At 41.8% G+C, this 24639-nt stretch overlaps 1 protein-coding gene across 4 annotated transcripts in view; it reads left to right on the top strand.

Annotated features, from left to right (window-relative positions):
* The window catches only part of LOC141139188 (cytochrome P450 2K4-like), a 116547-nt gene extending 92889 nt beyond the window's left edge, over window positions 1–23658 (top strand). For all 4 annotated transcript variants that reach the window (XM_073625100.1, XM_073625102.1, XM_073625099.1 and 1 more), the window contains 4 exons: window positions 4262–4403; window positions 7241–7425; window positions 21537–21678; window positions 23060–23658. In XM_073625100.1, coding sequence (XP_073481201.1) covers window positions 4262–4403; window positions 7241–7425; window positions 21537–21678; window positions 23060–23238 — 648 coding nt within the window. In that variant the 3' untranslated portion in view covers window positions 23239–23658. The remainder of the gene's footprint in view (window positions 1–4261; window positions 4404–7240; window positions 7426–21536; window positions 21679–23059) is intronic.
* Window positions 23659–24639: the final 981 nt, after the last annotated feature.

Raw genomic sequence — 24639 nt, 5'->3', positions numbered from 1 at the left:
GTATATATATATATGCAACACCTGGGATGCATATATATACACAATACACTGTAAGTGCAGCTAACTGACTGACTGTTCTGCCTAATCTATCTAACTCAAATCAAATGACACTGTCTCTCTCTCTCTCTATCTCTCAGCACACCGGAACACACACTACACAGGGCCGCCGTGCAGGCGGCCTTATATAGTGTGGGGTGTGTACTAAATCCCCTGAGCCATAATTGGCCAAAGCCACCCTGGCTTTGGCCAATTACAGCTCTCTCTACTGACGGCGCTGTGATTGGCCAAGCATGCGGGTCATAGTGCATGCTTGGCCAATCATCAGCCAGCAATGCACTGCGATGCCGCAGTGAATTATGGGCCGTGACGCGCCACACGAATTTAGCGCGAACGGCCCATAACGTTCGCAATTCGGCGAACGATCGAACAGCCGATGTTCGAGTCGAACATGGGTTCGACTCGAACACGAAGCTCATCCCTAGTGACACGCATTCCAATGGGCTAAACGCTGACTTCCGGTGTCTTCCCTGCCTGAAAGGTATTTTAGCATGTTGTGCTGACGTCCAGGTATGATCTCCGTTCCCAGTTGATGCCTTCTATGGGGAAACGTGTCGGGTGGAGCATAGTTCTGTGATGTCATCACGCTGAACAGCTGGCTGGTTTGCACCGCTGTTGTTTTGAATCTTTTCTTACTTGTCATCCGTTCGGAAATAAAGATTTTGTTGGAACATACTACACCATGAAGCCCTCTTCTGTTCCTCATCCTATGAGACTTTTCAGATCCTTGCTAATGTAAAGAGTGATCCCGGGAGTGAGGTTTCCCTTTGTTGCTGCCTTTGCAGCCGGTGGACATCTCCCCGTTGTGAGAATATCACAAGCAGATTGTTGATTTGCTTTCAGGCTAATGCACAGGCGTTTTTGATCTCTATCACTTGAGATCCAACATATCTGGTAAGCAGTTTGTATTATCACATCTTACATCTCACCTCAGACTGTTGGATTGAAAAGTAAATGCCCTGTCTCCTAGAGAACTACCTAAGGACTTCTCTTTTGCTTGCTTGGTTTTTTCAGATGTTATATGGACTATTTCATGGTTTAATACATTTTTTTACCACTGAATCACGTGTTTGATATATGATAATTATTTAATTTTTTTAAGTATTTTACACATGCAATTCTGATTTTGTAATATTTCGCTCGCACATTTTTTGTATGTCTACATAGAGTCGTTTTTGATTGGACTTGCGCACTTTTTCTCCTTTCCATACCTTTTACTTTATACACATCTACACTCTATATATATACATATATATACATTGACATTAAGTTCTCTTTTTAATAAAGACCCTACTTACCTACCTACCCGCTCTCACTGTGTGGGAACAATCTTACCATCAACAGGTACCAAGCATTTTTCAGTCATGACTAAATTTATATTAAGAAACTATGGATATCACTATTTTTACAGACTGTCTACATTTCACAGGGCTTTTCTTTTCCCAACCTCAGTGGGTCATCAGGCTCCCCCTGCCCTTTGGTCATCCTTCCCCTTGCGGAGGAGGGGGTGTTGGGTCAACGGCGGGCTCCTTCTTGGGTCTGACATTTGTACATATATGCCACTGGGGATCTCTCAAATGAGAACTTAAAAGCATTTGCACTCTTGTATGTTTTTAAAGGGACAACTACTGGAATGTTAATTATACCATCACAACATTTGTAAGTGTTCCTTTTAACTCTGCACTTTAATAATATTGTATGTCACCAAACACCAATGTCAGTACTATGTACTCATTGATTTATTTTTTTATTCTAGAAACATAGTTTCTTCTTACTAAATACCTCTGAAGAAGAAGATGACTTAGTACTCTGAAACGCGTCGGGTGCAAGAAGTATAGACTTATTGTATCACATTGTATATGACAGTGTATAAATTTTTGATGTGTTAAAACATTCCATGCTCTTTTATATACTTTTTCTATATATTTTTCTAATAAATATTTTTTGAAATGATAAAAACACTCTACTAAAATCTTTTGAAAAATTATTGTGCCTTAACCTCCCTGGCAGTATGATTATTTCATATTTTTGATGCTAAAAGCGGTACAATTATTTTGCATGGAAATCTGGCATTTTATATTGTAGGCCTGTAATTCTTAGGAATAACTCACTTAAATCTGTCTAAGCCAGAGTCTAGTAGACATCTCGGGTATGATAAGTTTGAAACACGAAATCAAAAATTATAATATAATAAATAACTATAAATAATTATACCAAATAATAATATAATAATAATAAAAATTATTCAATAATGTAATCAAATCAAAAACACTAAAATTTGCTCAGTTGCAGAATTGTCACTGTAATTACTTTTCAGTGTTTGATGACGGATCTCCCCACACATCACTGTCGCTCAATTCTGCAAGTGATTCTAATTTATTATCGCTGTTTTCTAGCTGGTCTAAAACCCCTTTTGATGTAAAGGGACGGTTTTGGTTGCTATGGACAATCTCCAGTTTCCAGGCAGAAAGAACAGTTTTTATAATATAAAACTGCATGCAGGGCACTGGAGAAACCACTAGGGACAAAAGGGAGGTGAAATAATTTCATACAGTAATGTAATCTAAGATTCTAAGGTTACAGTGTACTGTATGTATTGTGTGTCACTTTTTGAATTTGGCGCCGTTCTCCGTCCCCGTGTGTCGCAACGCTAGCAGGGAACAGAGCTCGGCTCCATGATAAATCGAGCGGGGGCCGAGCCGCTTACACTGTGGGGAGACAATGCAGGATCCAGGGGACAAGGTAAGTAAGCTCTTCCTGGTTCCTGCGATGCGATCCCGAGTCTGGCTCGGGGTTACCGCTTTTGGTTCTGAAATTTCACCCCGAGCCAGACTCGGGAATACCGCCAGGGAGGTTAAAAGTCTACCACATAGGGGATTTTTACTTTTCTTCTTCAATATTGGATGTGGCGCTACCCCCTTGCTCAATATTACTGACCCAACAATTTTTTCACCTTTTCTCTTAAAGGCTGGCTTAAAAGTTTGTTTTTGTCTTATAGTTCCACAGAAATTTGCGGGCTTTCAATGAACAGTTTCCCTCCCACCTCACTAGCAAAGGTGGGAGTCACTCAGTCTTACACAGCCGCGAGCAGTTTTAAATTACATTTTTTCCTTTAGAAATGTCATTTTGCTGCGGTAATGTTCTAAACACAGGAACGATGCACTACTTTACAGGCATACTAGGGACACCCCCCAGGCATGATATTTAAAGGAATATTTCATTTTTGTTTCACTTTAAGCATTATTTAAGCATTATTAAAATCACTGCTCCGTTTTTATAATTTTTTTTGCATTGATACATGTCCCCTGGGGCAGGACCTGCATCCCCAAACACTTTTTATGGCAATAACATGCATATAAGCCTTTAAAATGAGCACTTTAATTTTTCTCCTTCACTGATATGCGCTGATAAGGCTGCACTGATGGGCACTGATTGGCTGCACTAATGGGCACTGATAGGCACAGATGAGGTGGCACTGATGAGGCAGCACTGATGAGGTGGCATTTATGGGCACTGAAAGGTGACACTGATGGGCTCTAGTAGGCAGCACTGAAGGGCACTAAGAGGTGGCACTGATAGGCAGCACTAATAGGCGGCACTGATAGGTTGAACTGATAGGCATTGGTAGGAGGCACCGATAGGCAGCACTGATAGGTGACATTGATGATGAGGCACCGATTGACAGCACTGATGGGCACTGATTGACAGAACTGGTGGGCACTGATAAGTGGCACTGGTTGGCACTGTGTGGAACCAATGTCCATTTAACAGTAGCTGGTTATTGGCTTGCTTCTTTTCTCCTCACGCTGTCAGCATGAGGTGAAAAGAGATAACTGGCTTGTGTTTACTTCCGTATCATTAGTTATTGGCTGACAACTGATCACGTGGTAAAGGGACACTGTGATTGGCCCTTTACCCTGTCCTGTGATCAGCTGAGTCCGCAGAGGGCGAGCGAGCAGCGTGATCATGGGAGGACATCTATGGACACCTTCCCATCACTGGAAGCCCAGGCTGTAGCCGTCTTGCGGCTTTAGTGTGGGCAGAAAGTGGTTAAAGCACACTTACTGATTGTTAAGAGTAAGTAAATACACATAGTCTAGGAAGAAGTGCACTTAAATGACGTATGTCAATTGAATAGATGCTATAAAGGAGACAATCTGCAAAATGCCTAAATGTTCATACATCTTATATTTCTGTTATGCAGGGGAAACCAGAATCCACCCTGTATTACCATGATGACAATTTGACAGCCCTGGTCAACAACTTGTTTGCTGCTGGAATGGAGACAACATCCACTGCTCTGAGATGGGGCCTCCTGCTAATGATGAAATATCCTAATATACAAAGTAAGACAAGCAGTGATATGGCCTTTGACCACAGACTGACCAAATACCAATAATTTTCATTGTAAATTATGGTTTACCATAGTCACCACCTATTTGACTCTGAGAATTGTGCTGCTACAGTGCCTTGAAAAAGTATTAAAACCTCTTGAAATTTTCCACATTTTGTCATGTTACAACCAAAAAACATAAATTTATTTTTATATATATATGTGTATGTTTATATATATATATATATATATATATATATATATATATATATATATATAAAAATAAATGAATATGATAAAGTGACAATATGCATTAACGTGATAAGAATCTGTAAAAATAAAATCCAAAAAGAATGTCCATAAAAGTCATGTTGGTTTAGAGTGGCGCACTGACGCGCCATGCTATTGTGAGTACCCTGTGTAGGATTTTATTGTGTTTTAGAAATAAATTGTTTTACATACTACACTATGAAGTCCTCTTCTCTCTATTAATATACGGAGGCACAATTGCATTTTATTGATACACCGAGGCATAAGTGAGGACCAATCCAGGATTCCGGATATACTACTAAACCCTTAAGTGGTTCTAAAGCGTGCATTGACCAAGCTTAACAGCAAGGTCACACGCTCTAAGGTGAGTGTCCAATACCTAGGGGAGCACCTGAGTGTGAATACAGAACATATTTTTTTTTTATTATTTTCACAGCATTCACCGAATCGCATGGAATTTTTTGGAGCACTTATAAATTGACTTTTGTGAATTTTGCACTGCACATTGAAGCACTTTCATATTACCTTGTGGATTTTGATTAATTGCTTTTTATTTATATTTTATGGACATTTTTTTTGGATTTTATTTTTACAGATTCTTATCACGTTAATGCACTTTGTCACTTTATCATATTCATTTGTAATATTGCATGGTTTGTTCATGCACTGCACAATTATCAGTGCATAGCTATATAGTATAATAATTTTTAGCGATTATTTATATATATATATATATATATATATATATATATATATATATATATATATTTACCCCTGCATGCTATATGAGACATATCTAATGCTAGCAGCTGATTCAAATAGAGGATTATTGGTTCCACAGAGGCCTGATTGGTCTTATAGTCAGTGGAGGCTCACAGGGCGTTGCAGTAAATAAATGTATTTTATTGGGATTTTATGTGATAGACCAACACAAAGTGACACATAATTGTGAAGTGAAAGGAAAATAAGAAATAGTTTTTAAAAATGTTTACAAATAAATATGTGAAAAGTGTGGCCTGCATTTATATTCGGCCCCCTGAGTCAATACTTTGTAGAACCACCTTTCACTGCAATTCTTTTTGGGGATGTCTCTACCAGCTTTGCACATCTAGAGAGTGACGTTTTGGCCCATTCTTCTTTACAAAATAGCTCAAGCTCTGTCAGATTGGATGGAGAGCATCTGTGAGCAGCAATTTTCAAGTCTTGCCACAGATTCTCAAATGGATTTACATCTGGACTTTGGGCCATTCTAACACATGAATATGCTTTGATCCAAACCATTCCATTGTAGCTCTGGCTGTATGTTTAGAGTCGTTGTCCTGCTGAAAGGTGAACCTCCGCTAAAGTCTCAAGCCTTTTGCAGACTCTAACAGGTTTTCTTCTAAGATTGCCCTGTATTTGGCTCCATCCATATTTCCATTACATCTGACCAGCTTCCCTGTCCCTGCTGAAGAAAAGCATCCCCACAACATGATGCTGCCATTGCCAAGTTTCATGGTGTGTTCAAGGTGATGCGCAGTGTTAGTTTTCCGCCACACATAGCGTTTTGCTTTTAGGCCAAAAAGTTCAGTTTTGGTCTATTTCTGACCAGAGCACCTTCTTCCACATGTTTTCTTTGTCCTCCACATGGCTTCTCACAAACTGAAAACGGGACCTCTTATGGCTTTCTTTCAAAATGGCTTTCTTCTTGCCACTCTTCCATAACGGCCAGATTTGTGGCATGCATGACTAATAGTTGTCCTGTGGATAGATACTCCCACCTGAGCTGTGGATCTCTGCAGCTCCTTTAGAGTTACCCAGGCCTCTTGGTTGCTTATCTGATTAATGCTCTCCTTGCCTGGCCTGTCAATTTAGGTGGACAGCCATGTCTTGGTAGGTTTGCAGTCGTGCCACACTCTTTCAATTTTCAGATGATGGATTGAAAAATGCTTTGTGAGATGTTTTGTTTGTTTGAGCTTGGGATATTTTTTTATAACCTAAGCCTGCTTTAAACTTCTCCACAACTTTATCCCTGACCCGTTTGGTGTGTTCCTTGGCCCTGGTGATGCTGTTTGTTCACAAGGGTTCTCTAAAAAACCTCTGAGGGCTTCACAGAACAGCTGTATTTATATTGAAACTAAATTGCACACAGGTGGACTCTATTTACTAATTAGGTGACTTCTTAAGGAAGTTGGTTCCACTAAATTTTAGTTAGGGGTATCAGAGTAAAGGGGGCTGAATACAAATGCATGCCACACTTTTCAGATATTTATTCGTAAAAAATGTTGAAAGCCATTTATCACTTTCCTTCCACTTCACAATTATGTGCCATTTTGTGTTGGTCACATAAAATCCAAATAAAATACATTTAAGTTTTTGGTTGTAACATAACAAAATGTGGAAAATTTCAAGGGGTATGAATACTTTTTCAAGGCACTGTATGTGTTAGCGAAACACAGTACAGCATTTGTTAGCTATGTTCTTTAAGCTTATAGTTCCAACTGAAGTAAACATTTCCTAAGAGATATTAAGAGACTGCCACAGATAGCTACACCGTATGTATATTAACTATTGATTTGATTTATATCTGCTTCTGAACAGAAAAAGTACAAGATGAAATTGAAAGAGTCATTGGCACAGCCCAGCCTCAATTAGAGCACCGGAAACAAATGCCATACACTGATGCTGTCACTCATGAGATCTTACGCTATGGTGATATCGCACCGGGAAGTCTTCCACATGCAACTTCACAAGATGTCACATTCAGAGGATATTTCATTCCAAAGGTGAGTGGTAATGGTAATGTAGACCTAAACTAAAATACAATTTAAAAATGTTGCTAGCAGGTAGAGGTTTTTGTAGAAGAAGCTACACTATATTACCAAAAGTATTGTGACGCCTGCCTTTACATGTACATGAACTTTAATGGCATCCCAGTCTTATAGGGCGTACACACGGTCGGACTTTGTTCGGACATTCCGACAACAAAATCCATGGATTTTTTCCGACGGATGTTGGCTCAAACTTGTCTTGCATACACACGGTCACACAAAGTTGTCGGAAAATCCGATCGTTCTGAACGCGGTGACGTAAAACACGTACATTGGGACTATAAACGGGGCAGTGGCCAATAGCTTTCATCTCTTTATTTATTCTGAGCATGCGTGGCACTTTGTCCGTCGGATTTGTGTACACACGATCGGAATTTCCGACAACGGATTTTGTTGTCGGAAAATTTTATCTCCTGCTCTCCAACTTTGTGTGTCGGAAAATCCGATGGAAAATGTCCGATGGAGCCTACACACGGTCGGAATTTCCGACAACACGCTCCGATCGGACATTTTCCATCGGAAAATCCGACCGTGTGTACGGGGCATTAGTCCGTAGGGTTCAATATTGACTTGGCCCATCCTTTGCAGTTCTGACAGCTTCAACTTTTCACACTCCTAAACCTTGTGGACAGCCTTCTCAGTAAAGTTGAAGCTTTTATAGCTACAAAGGGTGGGCCAACTCAATATTAAACCCTACGGACTAAGACTGGGATGCCATTAAAGTTTATGTGTGTGTAAAGGCAGGCGTCACAATACTTTTAGTAATATAGTGTATATATGGCTCTTATAAGTTATATAAATACAGTGCTCAGTCAAACTACAAAAAATCCCAGCAAAGTGAAGAAAAAAAATTATATATAAATAAGTAAAAAGTTATATATAAAGTGCTAATTATGGGCTCAATACTAGAAGTAAAAATAGCCTTAGTTTATACATAAAACCACATGATTATATATGAAATATCAAACCAGTATAGAAAAGTCCAAAAATGTGCCTTATGCAAGAAAATGCCTTGGTGTCCCATGTGCTTTACAACCACCGTTATTTTTCACTTTAAGCCTTAATTCACCATGTGCAACCTCAACCTTCACAAACCACTCACTAGATATATAGACCCAGTGCTGTTTAGGGTCAAAACACACTTAGAATCACGGGAGGGTTCCCCCACTACTTTACCTTGCATATTCAATTCTCTTGCTCTCCAGGGTCTGCACCACTTATCTCTCCTAAGGAGTTCCACCACTATTGTTCTTCTTTACACATCAACCAGACCAGTCTGCCAATCACCATAATTCTTCTTTTATTCTCACATGGATGCTGACATGGGGATAAAATTAGGGCTTGAGTCCTGCAGGAAAGCATGGGAACAACGTTGTTGTACTTTTTACACAGCAGGAACGCCGTTCCCATAGCAACCGTGTCCTGCAGGACTGGCCTCAAGTATGTGAGCTGTCTGTGGCACAGTGTGGGTGTGCGGGAAGTAGAGGGCGTCCGTCCCAACGGGGGGCAGTCCGCCCTGAGTGCCACACATTGGGGGGGGTCTTCCTGGCCCACCCATTCTCCCCTCCCTCAGTCCTTCTCCTCCAGTGGCAGCTATACTATACCGCATAGATAGGAAGAGCATGGTGGGATTTTTAGGATGCCAAGAATAGATCAGGAACAAACAATATAAAAAAAATATCAAATGTATTTATACATAAAAACTTTAGGGTATCACCATACAGTAACCATATTGTAAATGAAAAGCAGTATTTTCTTGCTGTACATGCTTTGCCATACAATGACTTCCTCAGGAGATAAGTACTGCATTTATGGTCACTATGAAATGAAAACAATATATTAGAGACATTCAAAATTGATGTAAATTATATAACATCTCAATGCAAACAATAAACACATAAAAAAACTCTCAAAGAGCATGGAACCAGAAAGCCAAATTCAGCATGAGCCTACCTGATATAACAAATATCCTATCAATAAAGTTTAATGGCTCAATTGTCTAGAGGACAATGATAATTTGGAGATATCTGGTGCACCACAGAGGGGGACATAGGAACTCCAATGGCAATGGGTCTGTGAATATGGGAAGATATTATTTGAAAGGCTATCACACACTATGTAGATATTAGGAACAGATTGGCAAACATATATACAGTATATATGCACATACACATAATGCAACCAATAAGTTGAACCTACCAGAAGATCCAGAGTCTATAACTCAACATATTCATCCCAAAAAGGAGGACTTTGAGTTGTATCATGTTAAAAAAATGAAACTTCTAGAATGAAATTCAAAAACTGGTAATAATCCTATATTAACAATAAATGAGAGAAGGAACAGTTTAGCAGTATACAATCCACTGCACCCTCAATCAGAAAGAGAGAGGATTAAAACAATACCAAACCTTTTCTTTTCCTTCACAGGATGATGCCACACAAATCTTTTCCTTCCAGTGTCAGGCTGCTGCAAAAATAGCAGGCTAAGGGGCCCTTGTATGCCCCCTCCACTTCCTCCAGTGTCCAATGGCGCAGAGGGAAGCGCAGGCCCATAGAATAGCCACAGAGCATGCGCGAGCCACGCCGAAAGTGACATCACATCTAGGCATGACAAAAACAGTAGCATCATGTTGGAAAATCTGCCCAGAACAGGGAGAGGCTTCAGGCTGCACAGCCCTTAGCCACTCAACTCCACCCAAGCCCCAATGGAAATAGGGCAAAAGGGCAGAATCCTGCTATGGGGGCATGCTGAGCATGTGGCCAATGGCGCCAAATCGCCCACAAAGGAGAACCTTCAAAGGGTAATGACGGTGATGCCCTGGGTGTCCATATGGTTACCTATTTCCAAACAATGAACCTCTTAAAAAAAACACAAAACACCATCTAGTGGCCAAGCATGGAAAATACAACTCCAGCATGTAAGACACATTTGTTATTGACATATGAGTAGGGATGGGCGAACGGTTCGGCCCAAGCATTAGTTCGGGCCGAACTTTGTTTGTTCGGGTGTTCTGCAGAACACCCAACAATATGCAGTGTTCGGGGCAAATTCGAAAGCCGCCAGAACACCGTTAAAGTCTATGGGACATTAACATGAAAAATTAAAAGTGTTAATTTTAAAGGCTTATATGCAAGTTATTGTCATAAAAAGTGTTTGGGGACCCAGGTCCTGCCCCAGGGGACATGTATCAATGCAAAAAAAGTTTTAAAAACTGATGTTTTTTTCAGGAGCAGTGATTTTAATAATGCCTAAAGTGAAACAATAAAAGTGAAATATTCCTTTAAATTTCGTACTTGGGGGGTGTCTATAGTATGCCTGTAAAGTGACGCATTTTTCCTGTGTTTAGAACAGTCCCTGTACAAAATGACATTTCTAAAGGAAAAAAAGTCATTTAAAAGTACTCGCGGCTATAATGAATTGTCGGTCCCGACAATACAGATAAAAGTCATTGAAAAAAATGGCATGGGATTCCGCCAGTCCATTACCAGGCCTTTTGGGTCTGGTATGAATATTAAGGGGAACCCCAAACCAAAATTTAAAAATAAAAAAAGCGTGGGGTCCCCCCAAATTCCATACCAGGCCCTTCAGGTCTGGTATGGATTTTAAGGGGAACCCCGCGCCAAAATTTTTTTAAAAAATGGCATGAGCGCCCCCCCCTCCTGAACCATACCAGGCCACATGCCCTCAACATGGGGAGGGTGCTTTGGGGTAGCCCCCCAAAGCACCTTATTCCTATGTTGATGGGGACAAGGGCCTCATCCCCACAACCCTTGCCCCTTGGTTGTGGGGTCTGCAGATGGGGGGCTTATCGGAATCTGGAAGCCCTCTTTAACAAGAGGACCCCCAGATCCCATCTCCCCTGTGTTAAATATTAACAGGGTACAAATGTACCCCTACCATTTCACAAAAAAAATGTCAAAATGGTACAAAAGACAAGACACATCTTGGGACAAGTCCTTTATTAAAAAATAAAAAAATAAAAATGTCCCACGAAGTCCATTCATCTTCTTCTCTCGCTCCACCGATGGACCAAAAAAGAAAAAACAAACAAAGCCGCGACTGACCCATCTCCATGGGAGGCACCCGTTGTATGACGTATCCTCCCAGGTGACAGTTCTTTTATAACTGAGGGCAGGGCCACACGGTGACATTCCCGGGTTACCCCGCCCCCCTCTGACGCATGGGGACTTTCCCATGGCTGTCCCGGGCATCAGAGGGGGGTGGGGCCACCCGTTTACATAACCGGGTGGCCCCGCCCCCTCTGATGCCCCAAGAAAGCCATGGAGAAGTCTCTGTGCATTGGAGGGGGTGGGGTCACCCGGGAATGTCACCGTGTGGCCCTACCCTCAGTTATAAAAGAACTGTCACCTGCGAGGACGCATCATATGGCGGGTGCCTCCTATGGAGGCTGATCCATCGCGGATTTGTTTTCTTTTTGTCTTTTTCGGTCTGTTGGCGGAGCGAGAGAAGATGAATGGACTTCATGGGACATTTTTATTTTTTTATTTTTTAATAAAGGACTTGTCCCAAGATGTGTCTTGTCTTTTGTACCATTTTGACACTTTTTTTGTGAAATGGAAGGGGTACATTTATACCCCGTTACCATTTCACATGGGGGAGGCCGGGATCTGGGGGCCCCCTTGCTAAAAGGGGCTTCCAGATTCTGATAAGCCCCCCACCCGCAGACCCCCACAACCACCGGGCAAGGGTTGTGGGGATGAGGCCCTTGTCCCCATCAACATGGGGACAAGGTGCTTTGGGGGGCTACCCCAAAGCACCCTCCCCATGTTGAGGGCATGTGGCCTGGTACGGTTCAGGAGGGGGGCGCTCTCTCGTCCCCCCATCTTTTCCTGCGGCCTGCCAGGTTGCATGCTCGGAAAAGGGACTGGTATGGATTTTTGGGGGGCCCCCACACCATTTTTTTTTAATTTTGGCACGGGGTTCGCCTTAAAATTCATACCAGACCCTTTAGGTCTGGTATGGATTTTAAGGGGAACCCCTACACCATTTAAAAGAAAAAAAATTGGCGCAGGGTTCTCCTTAATATCCATATCAGACCTAAAGGGCCTGGTATGGAATTTGTGGGGACCCCCACGCAATTTTTTTTTTTTTTTTTAATTTTGGTTCGGGGTTCCCCTTAATATTCATACCAGACCCAAAGCGCCTGGTAATGGACTGGGGGAATCCCATGCCATTTTTTTCAATGACTTTTACCTGTATTGCCGGGACCAACAATTCATTATAGCTTCGAGTACTTTTAAATGACTTTTTTTCCTTTAGAAATGTCATTTTGTGCAGGGACTGTTCTAAACACGAGAAAATGCGCCACTTTACAGGCATACTATAGACACCCCCCAGGTACGAAATTTAAAGAAATATTTCACTTTTATTGTTTCACTTTAAGCGTTATTAAAATCATTGCTCCCGAAAGAACGCCCGTTTTTAAAACTTATATTTTGCATTGATACATGTCCCCTGGGGCAGGACCCAGGTCCCCAAACACTTTTTATGACAATAAGTTGCATATAAGCCTTTAAAATGAGCACTTTTGATTATTCATGTTAGTGTCCCATAGACTTTAATGGTGTTCGTGTGTTCTGCCAAATTTTTTGCCTTTTCGGTATGTTCTGGTGCGAACTGAACCGGGGGGTGTTCGGCCCCCTACATATGAGCCAGATATCTAAGTTAAAATTCCCTAGACAGAGAAAGGATATATATTACAGGCAGGGATATCTGAAAGGCTTTACAAATCCACGCATAAATGAGTTTCAAAAAACTATTATACAAAAATATACAAACATTATATCATCTTTTAATATCAAATTAGGAAAAATTATCCTAAGTATGCAAAGTCTTAAAATTCTCCTTCACAGGCCAAAGAGAAATTAAATGACTTAAAGGAAGGGTTTTTAGCTGATGGACTCATTCAGTTTTATTCTGACCAACAACATATTTTTGTTTAATCGCTTCCATTACCTCCAGGTGCAGGGGGTTGCGATGGGGACACGTTGTGCCCCATCGTATGCCAACCTGTACCTAGGGGGATGGGAAAATATTTTTTTTCATGTGAGGAACTACAGGAGAGCCTAAGCAAGGTATTTATTTGGCGTAGATTCATCTATGATATTTTTGTGATGTGGACAGGGTCCAGGGAGGAATTACTTTCCTTCCAGGAAATACTAAAACTAAATTATTTCAATTTAAAATTCATGATGAACTATGACCAAAGGAGCATAAGCTTTCTTGATATTCAGATTTTCATCAATGATGATGGAAGTATAGGCTCTTCTTTATTCTGTATGCCCTCAGCAGGCAACACAATACTCCATTCTACCAGTTCCCACCCCAGACCCTTAGTTTTGAGAATACCATACACCAGTACCTTAGGTTAAAAAGAAATTGTAGTCGACAGGAAGACTACGAGACTGAGGCCAAGGCCTTACAAAATCGTCTCTTAGCAAGAGGCTATAGTCGATCATGTCTTAAAAAGGCCTATCATCAGGCCAATTTGAGGAATAGAGATACTAATCTTTGCCAAAAAACAAAACAAAATAGTAGATCAAAAAGTTTGTTTAATAACTCGTTTCTCAGAGCAACTTCGGCAAGTTAGGGATAGTATTCACAAATATTGGCATTTACTAGTAGCAGACGACATGGTTTTCAAATATGTCAGTCCCTATCCTCAAAATACATATCGAAGGTCTCGGTCTCTTAGGGATCAACTTGTCCATAGTCATTTAACCACTAAATTCCCACAGCATGCTCACAAACGTACGAGTACTGGGTCATGTGGAAAATTGAATTTTTGCAGGTACATGATGAACGTTGGTTAGATAAAGCTCCCCAATAGAAAAATATATAAGCCCAAGTTCTATGCCGATTGTCAATCTATCAGTATAGTCTGTTTACATGGAATGCGAGTGCAAGGCCTTCTATGTTGGAAAAACTAAAAGACCGTTTTTTCATAGGGTCAGAGACCATGTGTCTTTGATCTCAAAAAAGAAAATGGAAACTACAATCAGCTGACATATGGGGCTTTATCATAGTTTTAAATCATCTAGAATGAAATTTTTTGCCCTTGAACATATACCTGTATATGAGAGAGGGGGTGATGTGGATAAACTTCTCCAGCAGCGTGAGACCAAATGGATCCACACCTTATCGGCTATGAAACATCCTGGACTGAACAAGTCCATTAGCTACAAACCCTTCCTTTAAGCCATTTATTTCTCTTTTGCCTGTGAAGGAGTATTGTAAGGCTGTGCATACTTAGGATAATTTTTCCTAATTTGGTATTAAAAGATGATATAATCTTTGTATATTTTTGTATAATAGTTTTTTGTAACTCATTTATGCGTGGAATTGTAAAGACTTTCAGATATCCCTGCCTTTAATATATATCCTTTTTCTGTCTAGGGAATTGTTCCTTAGATATCTGGCTCATATGTCAATAACAAATGTGTCTTACATGCTGGGGTTGTAGTTCCCATGATTGGCCACTAGATGACTTTTTTTTTTCTTACAACCACAATAACATCATTTTATTTTTATCTTTTTGAAGTACTTTTATAATGCTAAAAAGTTGTGTAACGCTTTGGCATATTTATGTAAATATTATGCATTCATATCAATCGCTGCCCTCAAGGAGCTTACAATCTAAGGTCCCTAAACTCACATTCATATATAAAAGTTAACGCCAATTTAGACAGGAGCCAACTAACCTACCAGTATGTCTTTGGTGTACTTGAAAGAAACTCACGCAGGCACAGGGAGTATATGCAAACTTTAGGCAGGTAGTGTTGTGGTTGGGATTCAAACTACCTAGAGTTGTCAACCACTTAGCCATTGTGCTGCAAGCACACAGTGAGTGGGGTGCATTAATCAGAAAGCAGTTGGAGATGACTTTTTTTTAAGAGGTTCATTGTTTGGAGATAGGTGACCATATGGACGCCCAGGGCGTCATCGTCATTCCCCTTTGAAGGTTCTCCTTTGTGGGTGATTTGGCGCTGGCGCCATTGGCCACTTGCTCAGCGTGATCCCATATCAGGATTCTGCCCTTTTGCCCTAATTTCAATTAGGGCTTGGGTGGAGTTGAGTGGCTAAGCCACTCCCTGCTCTGGGCAGATTTTCCAACATGGTGCCGCTGTTTTTAGTGTGCCTAGACATGACGTCACTTCCGGAACAGCTCGCGCATGCACAGTGGCTATTATAAGTCGCGCTTCCCTCAGCGCCATTGGGAGCTGGAGGAGGTGGAAGGGGTATAAAAGAGCCCCTTAGCCTGCTATTTTTGTAGCGGCCTGACACTGGAAGGAAGAGATATGTGTGGCATCATCCTGTGAAGGTAAAGAAAAGGTTTGGTATTGTTTCAATCCTCTCTCTTTCTGATTGAGGGTGGAGTGGATTGTATACTGCTGAACTGTTCCTTTTCTCATTTATTGTTAATATAGGATTATTACCAGTTTTTAAATTTCATTCTGAAAGTTTTATTTTTTCAACATGAGACAACTGCGAGTCCTCCTTTTGGGGATGAATATGTTAGGACATTGAGTTATAGACTCTGAATCTTCTGGTAGGTTCAACTTATTGGTTGCATTATGTGTATGTGCATATATGCATATGTATATACAGTATATTTGCCAATCTGTTCCTAATATCTACAAAGTGTGTGATAGCCTTTCAAATAATATCTTACCATATTCACAGGCCCATTGCCATTGGAGTTCCTATGTCCCCCTCTGTGGTGCACCAGATATCTCCAAATTATCATTGTCCTCTAGACAACTGAGCCGGTAACCGTTATTGATAGGATATTTGTTATATCAGGTAGGTTCATGCTGAATTTGACTTTCTGGTTTCATGCTCTTTGAGAGTTTTCTGATGTGTCTATTGTTTGCATTGACCGCCGAGAGTTATTGCTACATGTGGGGGCGTCGTCCGGGATTTGTTGACCATCAAATCTCGCAACCCAGAGAAGTGTTTTATCAGGAGTTTACAGAGAGAGCTGGACTTTGGAAAAAATCCTTCAGGAAGAGAAAAGGTTAAACTGCAGGACTTTATTTCTGAGTGTGTAGACGGCGGGCGCCAGTGAAGGCCCGGGAGCTATGTGACCAGAAGAACAAGTGGGTGGAGTTTACCCTGCTTGTTACCGCGTGGGACGCGTGTATATGTTTGGCGCCAGAGGAAAAGAGAGGCCTCGTGATCGTGCTGAGAAGATCAGAGTGTGGCCATGTCTTTTCCGGCGATGCAGCCAATCATGGGACCGAGAATGTTCCCTGCAAGCACCATGATGAATGCTACACTGATGAGCACTGGTAAGGCTGCATTGATGGGCACTGGTGAGGCTGCATTGATGGGCATGGTGAGGCTGCATTTGATGGGCACTGGCAAGGCTGCATTTGATGGGCACTGGCAAGGCTGCATTTGATGGGCACTGATCGGGCTGCATTTGATGAGCACTGGCAAGGCTGCATTTGATGAGCACTGGTAAGGCTGCATTTGATGGGCACTGGTAAGGCTGCATTTGATGGGCACTGGTAAGGCTGCCTTTGATGGGCACTGGTAAGGCTGCCTTTGATGGGCACTGATCAGGCTGCATTGATGGGCACTGATCAGGCTGCATTGATGGGCACTGATCAGGCTGCATTGATGGGCACTGATCAGGCTGCATTGATTGGCACTGATCAGGCTGCATTGATTGGCACTGATCAGGCTGCATTTGATGGGCACAGAGGAGTGAGTGGCCCAGGGCCTGGGCCCCACTTTGCACAATCAATACAGGCAGCCTGAGGAGAGGGGCCCCATGCCGGCACACTCAGCACTCCCGACCTCACTCCTCTGCACAGACCAACACATGTGTGCGGACACTTTGGGGCAGGAGGGGCCCCACATATTGAAGCCTTCATAGAAACATGGTGCAGAAGGGGCACCCAGTCATTGCAACTGCTCTCTCCATCTGTCTCCTCACGCATTACCAACTTACTAGCAGACATATCAGCCTGGATGTCACATCACTTCCTCAAACTCAACCTATCCAAAACCGAGCTCATGATATTTCCTCCCTCAGGTGCCACTTCCCCTGATTTCCCTGTCAATATTAACGGCTCAACTATCAACCCATCTTCCCACGCCAAGGTCCTAGGTGTACTCTGAACTAACCTTTCGACCCCACATTCTATCACTATCCAAAGCTTGCCGCCTCAATCTCCGCAACATCTCCAAGATACGCCCCTTCCTAACCAATATCACCACAAAGCTTCTAATCCACTCCCTGGTCATCTCCCGCCTCGACTACTGCAACTCCCTCCTCATTGGTTTACCTCTAAATAGGCTATCCCAACTTCAGTCCATCATGAACGCTGCTGCCAGGCTCATCCACCTCACAAACCGCTCAGCGTCTGCTACACCCCTTTGCCAATCCCTCCATTGGCTGCCACTCAGTCACCAAATTAAATTCAAGATACTAACTATAACTTACAAAGCCATCCACAACCTGGCCCCCAGCTACATCTCTAACCTAGTCACAAAATACCAACCTAATCGTTCTCTTCGCTCCTCCCAAGACCTTCTGCTGTCACCTCATCCCATGCTCTCCTTCAGGACTTCTCCAGAGCCTCTCCCATCCTCTGGAATGCTCTACCCCAATCCGTCCGATTTTCTCCTACCTTATCCACTTTCAGACGATCCCTGAAAACTCATCTCTTCAGAGAAGCCTATCTGGCCCCCACCTAACAACTGTACATTTATCTTCTCAATCGGCACATCACCAACAGTTATTACCTCTTGTATCTCTTGACCTTCCCTCTTAGATTGTAAGCTCTAAGGAGCAGGGCCCTCTGATTCCTACTGTAACAAAGTGTATTGTATTTGTACTGTCTACCATCAAGTGGTAAAGCGCTACGTAAACTGTTGGCGCTATATAAATACTGTATAATAATAATAATAACCTGACAGAACTGGAGAGGATCTGCAAGGAGGAATGGCAGAGGATCCCCAAATCCAGGTGTGAAAAACTTGTTGCATCTTTCCCAAAAAGACTCATGGTTGTATTAGATCAAAAGGGTGCTTCTACTAAATACTGAGCAAAGGGTCTGAATACTTAGGACCATGTGATATTTCAGTTTTTCTTTTTTAATAAATCTGCAAAAATGTCAATAATTCTTTGTTTTTCTGTCAATATGGGGTGCTGTGTGTACATTAATGAGGAAACATATGAACTTAAATAATTTTAGCAAATGGCTGCAATCTGTAATATAACAAAGAGTGAACCAGAGCTTCACAGGTTGCCACTGGAGTCCTCTTGCACTCCTCCATGACAACATCACGGAGCTGGTGGATGTTAGAGACCTTGCACTCCTCCACCTTCTATTTGAGTATGCCCCACAGATTCTCAATAGTGTTTAGGTCTGGAGACATGCTTGGCCAGTCCATCACCTTTACCCTCAGCTCCTTTAGCAAGGCAGTGGTCATCTTGGAGGTGTGTTTGGGAGTTATCATGTTGAAATACTGCCCTGCGGCCCAGTCTCTGAGGGGAAGGGATCATGCTCTGCTTCGGTATGTCACAGTACATGTTGGTATTCATGGTTCAATCAATGAACTGCAGCTCCCCAGTGCCGGAATCACTCGTGCAGCCCCAGACCATGACACTCCCACCAACATGCTTGACTGTAGGCAAGACACACTTTTTTTTGTACTCCTCACCTGATTGCCGCCACACATGCTTGGTACCATCTGAACCAAATAAGTTTATCTTGGTCTCAGACCACAGGACATGGTTCCAGTAATCAATGTCCATAGTCTGCTTGTCTTCAGCAAACTGCAGGCTTTCTTGTGCATCATCTTTAGAAGAGGCTTTCTTCTGGGACGACAGCCATGCAGACCACTTTGATGCAGTATGCGGCGTATGGTCTGAGCCCTGAAAGGCTGACCGCCCACCCCTTCAACCTCTGCAGCAATGCTGGCGGCACTCATACGTCTATTTCCCAAAGACAACCTCTGGATATGATGCTGAGCACGTGCACTCAACTTCTTTGGTCGACCATGGCGAGGCCTGTTCTGAGTGGAACCTGTCCCGTTAAACCACTGTATGGCCTTGGCCACTGTGCTGCAGCTCAGTTTCAGGGTCTTGGCAATCTTCTTATACCCTAGGCCATCTTTAAGTAGAGCAATTCTTTTTTTCAGATCCTCAGAGAGTTCTTTGCCATGAGGTGCCATGTTGAAATTGCAGTGAACAGTATGAGAGAGTGAGAGCGATAACACCAAATTTAACACACCTGCTCTCCATTCACACCTGAGACCTTGTAACACTAACGAGTCACATGACACCAGGGAGGGAAAATGGCTAATTTGGACATTTTAACTTAGGAGTGTACTCACTTTTGTTGCCAGTGGTTTAAACATTAATGGCTATGTGTTGAGTTATTTTGAGGGGGCAGCAAATTGACCTATTGATCTATCTAGATAGATAGATAGATAGATAGATAGATAGATAGATAGATAGATAGATAGATAGATAGATAGATAGATAGATAGATAGATAGATTTAAAAAAAAAAAGTTTTATAGCATTTGTAAATAACTTTGCAATGTTTACACCAGAGTACATGAATTTAGCATTGTTTTGAAAATAATATATACTTTTTATCTACAGCCACACAATTTTTTATAATTGTTTTAACTGCCACTGATCAAACTATTGCTTTTGTTTGCTGTTTTTTAGTTTTGTTACAATTTAAAAAAAAAATAAAAAAAGTATTTTTTTGCAAAACAATATTATCGAAAATAAGCTTTGTTTGTCTTAAAAATGTATGCATTATTTTGTTAAATTAAGCACTTATGTTTTTGCTGAATAACCACGCCCATAAGAGACATGTGCACACTGGAAAGTTTTAGTTTTGTTTTCGGATCTATTCATTAATTAAAGAATTTGTTTTGGGATGCAAGCATTAATGGATATATTCATTTTTGTAATTCATTTGCATTAACGGCATTTATTTTGTTTCCTTAGGAATAGTGCTGGTTGTTGGAGAGTGGGCGTCCACTGCATCCTTAACAACCATAACTCATCTGATGTCAGCAGGATTCTCTGCTGTCGGCACATTGTTAACAATACAAGTGGCATTAAAAAAATGGCGTCCCCCCCCCCCGAATCCACACTAGACACTTATCCAAGCAGCCCAGGAATAGGGACAAACAAGTGTTCCCCCTTTTTCTGAACCAAAGCTGGTCACATGCCCTCAACATGGGAGGGGGTGATTTGAGGAGAGGGGGCCCGCATGTTTACCTGTCATTTGGCCAGTGACAGGACATTGGAGCAGTAATGTTCGGCAGGATTTTTTTTCAATGTGGGTCGGCGGCCGGCTTTCATACCAATTGAACTTGGATCTACTTGTGGGGACATTTTTTAATTTTTTTTATGAGCACCCCACATGTTGAGGGTAGGTGACCTGTTATGGTTTAGAAGGGGGAGGGGAGTTGGCTGTCCCTCCCCCGTATCTGGCCTGCCAGGCTGCAAGCTTGCATAAGGATCTGGTATGGATTTTGGGGGAGATCCCACAGTTTTTTTTTTATTTTGGTGTGGCGTTCCCCTTAAAATCCATATCAGACCCAAGGATCTGGAGACCCCACACAGTTTTATTTTAATCTTGGCATGGAGTTCCCTTCAAAATTCATACCGGACCCCAAGGGCCTGGTATGGATTGAGGGGCCCCCCATGATTTAAAAAAAAATACATTTAACCTGAACTTATTTTGTTTACATTCTGCTGACAACAGGAAATTCCGCTGACAGCAGATGAGTTATGATTGTTAAGGACGCGGTGGCCATCTGCTCTTTAACAACCATCTTCTCAATGCATCCAAATACATCTAAAATACATCTAAAAATGTTGTTTGAACTTTTTCAAATTTGTTCATATTCGTTACTACTGTGTGTATGTGTATACGTGTGTGTGTGTGTGTGTGTGTGTATATATATATATATATAAAATCTCTCCCTCTCTCTCTCTCTCTCTCTCTCTCTCTCTCTCTCTATATCATATATATACTAACCAGTTGGTATTTTTCCTGCAGGGAACCACAGTCATCCCAGTGCTCTCCTCTTCTCTAAGAGACAAAGGCTACTTTGAAAAACCTTATGAGTTTTACCCAGAGCATTTTCTGGATACAGAAGGCCATTTTAAGAAGAATGACGCATCCATTCCATTCTCTATTGGTAACAGATAATACAACATGTTTTCATTTACTGAATAGAATATAATATTAACACTTTTAATGGCTTTCAAATTCATTGTTAGCGTTTGCATACATTTTAAGATTCAGGGTCATATCTTTGTCTTTATTCAGATTATCAATACATGGATTAGTCAGCCAAAGTACATCATAATCTGTTGATTATCAGCTCTGTGGCTTTCAATCACTTTATTAAAGGGGCAGAAAGGCACATTTTCCTTAAGCGCACCTGGACAGGAGGCCCACCAAGAAAATTTTCAGTAATGGAATCTGGCTGCATTACTGTATGCCTAACTAGCATCTGTATAGTCTTTACCAACCACCACCTTTAGTGTTCCTTGAGCCTGTGAGTAGTGCTCCAACAGTGGTGCATTAATATGTTGCTGAAGCAGTGTGGAAACTGGGCCCTGCTCCCCATGAGACCAGTTAAAGTGGCTGCCACATACAGCACTCATGGAAGCACTGTGGGGGTGGCACTGAGGCTGAGGTGTCTAAGGGACACTCTGTCCTCAGTGCAGCTATGTAGCATTGAGCCCAGTAAAACCACAGACTCAGCATTACTGAGCTCCCTGCCCAGCCGCTTTGCCTGTCACACAGGCAGGCACAGTGGTCAAGGCTACTCAGTGACGCTGAGCCTGATGAGAGTGCAGGATCAGCCTCACTGAGCAGAGTTCCTGGCTGTTGTGCCTGCTTTTTTGACAGGTGCAGCAGTCTGGAGCTCTACGTCAGCCCAACGGGATGCTTTTCCAACACTCAGGTTACTGAATCCACTTCTGACACAGGAAGCAGTCAGAGGCCCGACAGTCACAGTTCCATTAATGCAATAAATGTGTCTTCAACATCATAGCAAACAGTCTCAATGCAATTAACATGCCTTTTATTCTGATAAGGCAGTTCTTTATTAGTGTGGAGTTGTGCCTTATGTGCCCATCTCCAGGGGATCCCCCTTCGGGGGAAGGAAAGATTGGAGTCTCTGTTCCTTAAATGATGTTCTCCCTCATGGCTTCTCTTTTGATGGCCAGAAGCTAACTCCCTCAACTATGCTCCACCCCAACTATTTAAGAGCTCCCACTAGGAAGGAAATTAAATCATCCTCTTTCCTGGACCCAACTTCAGCCTGCCTACATATGCTCCTGTGTGGAAAGCACCCAGATAGGACATGTACCTTTTTCAGATGCTTTTAGGACAAAACAGTCATATATACATCTGAACCAAGCACAGTCAAAAGTAGATGGACTTGGATGCTACTTAAAACCCATGTACAGTATACCTGTCTTAATCTTATCTCACCTATCTTAATATGGATTTCATTTAGAAATCATGCTATGTGTCTGATTTAAATAATTCAGATTTTTTTTTTTTAGGAAAAAGAAGCTGTGCTGGGGAAACATTGGCTAAGATGGAGCTGTTCCTCTTCTTTACAACACTGCTACAACGCTTCACCTTCCAGGCCCCTCCCGAAGCTGTGCTGGACCTCACCCCTGCCCTGGGGGGTGCAAACTCCCCATTACCATATGAAATCTGTGCAATCCCCCGCATCTAGATTAAGTGTGCACTGAAACGCAAAGTAATTTATTAACAGTGTTCCTCTTTCTAATCAAATTAAAAAATAGATTCAGCTTACATTACTGTTAGCAATATCTCACAAAGAAAATTAAGCAAAAGTAAACTGTTAGCATATGTGGACTTTGAGTAGGCCCTAAACAGCCACTTTGGGCATAAACCATACACTCTGATCTTCCACATCACTATTGCTTGGTAATCACAGCTTTCAAAAGGACAGCCAGGACTTACTTTGTGCCACAACAGCAGATGCAGCTGCTGCTATGTAAATTGTAGCGTTCGAAGAGTGTTCAGATGCTTCACTGAGAATTATGACATATCATTATTTGTTGTTACTCTGTTGTATTCATGTAAAGATTAAAGCGGAGGTCCGCCAAATTTTTTTTTTTTTTTAAAGTCACCAGTTTTGCCTGTGGTCTCTCTGCAACTGATATTTCCCTATTACTGACTTACCATGTCTTGTTCTGCGCTGTGTCTTTATGTGGAGGAGGCCATCTTGGTAGTCGCAGGGCTTTACTTCCTCATGTTAGAGCCTCCAGCAAGGAGAACAGTGAGCAGCACAGTAGTGACATCACCAAATATCATTCCAAATCTCATGAGAATAGCAGGCAGAGGCAGAAGTGCCTTCGATCCTACATTGCAGATATACACGGGAGTGCCCAGGCACCCTTGCATATATAAATCAAAATCATATAAGGCAATAAAATAGTGACATGTGTCAAACAATCCAAGTGAAATATAAGTCCGTTTGGTGTACAGACCTCAGCACCATTAAATAATATGAGGAGAAACATGTCCTTTGTAATATTATCCACATATCAATGCACACTCACCAGACCCAAATGACTCCCCCTTATAGAGGGTCAATCTGCGCTTTTAGTTATCCAGGACAGGTCCTCTTTATGGTTTCCCCTAACCTTTTGAGTCCTTAGGATGTCCTTAAGCTCATATAGTAATGTAATAAAGAATGGCAGAAAAAAATATCTCATAGTGTAGTATTTAATTAATCATGAACATTAAAATGTTTAAAATCCAACTCACATGTTATAGTGCCTCAAGACTAGCACCATTGTATACAGCTTAGAAGGCATAATCAATTTCCCGCATGCCTCGCTTGGATTGGCGTGTGTTCCAAGCTTCAATTTCGATCTGAAAGTGACGTCATATAAACCTCGGATGTGATGGTTCAAGCGCTTTGACATACGTTTCACCAAATAAGGTTTCTTCAGGAAGATGGATGACTTCCTGAAGACGCCTTATTTGGTTACACAAAGCATTTTAACCATTACTTCCGGGGTTTATATGATGTCACTTCCGTATCAAAATTGAGGCTTGAAAAGCATGCCAATCTGAGTGAGGCACGCAGATAGTGGATTAAGCT

Source organism: Aquarana catesbeiana, linkage group LG04, assembly GCF_042186555.1.
Source record: "Aquarana catesbeiana isolate 2022-GZ linkage group LG04, ASM4218655v1, whole genome shotgun sequence".
In the NCBI taxonomy this organism is placed as follows: domain Eukaryota; kingdom Metazoa; phylum Chordata; class Amphibia; order Anura; family Ranidae; genus Aquarana; species Aquarana catesbeiana.
Note: the sequence above shows the minus strand (reverse complement) of the source record. Positions and strands in the feature narration are given on the sequence as shown.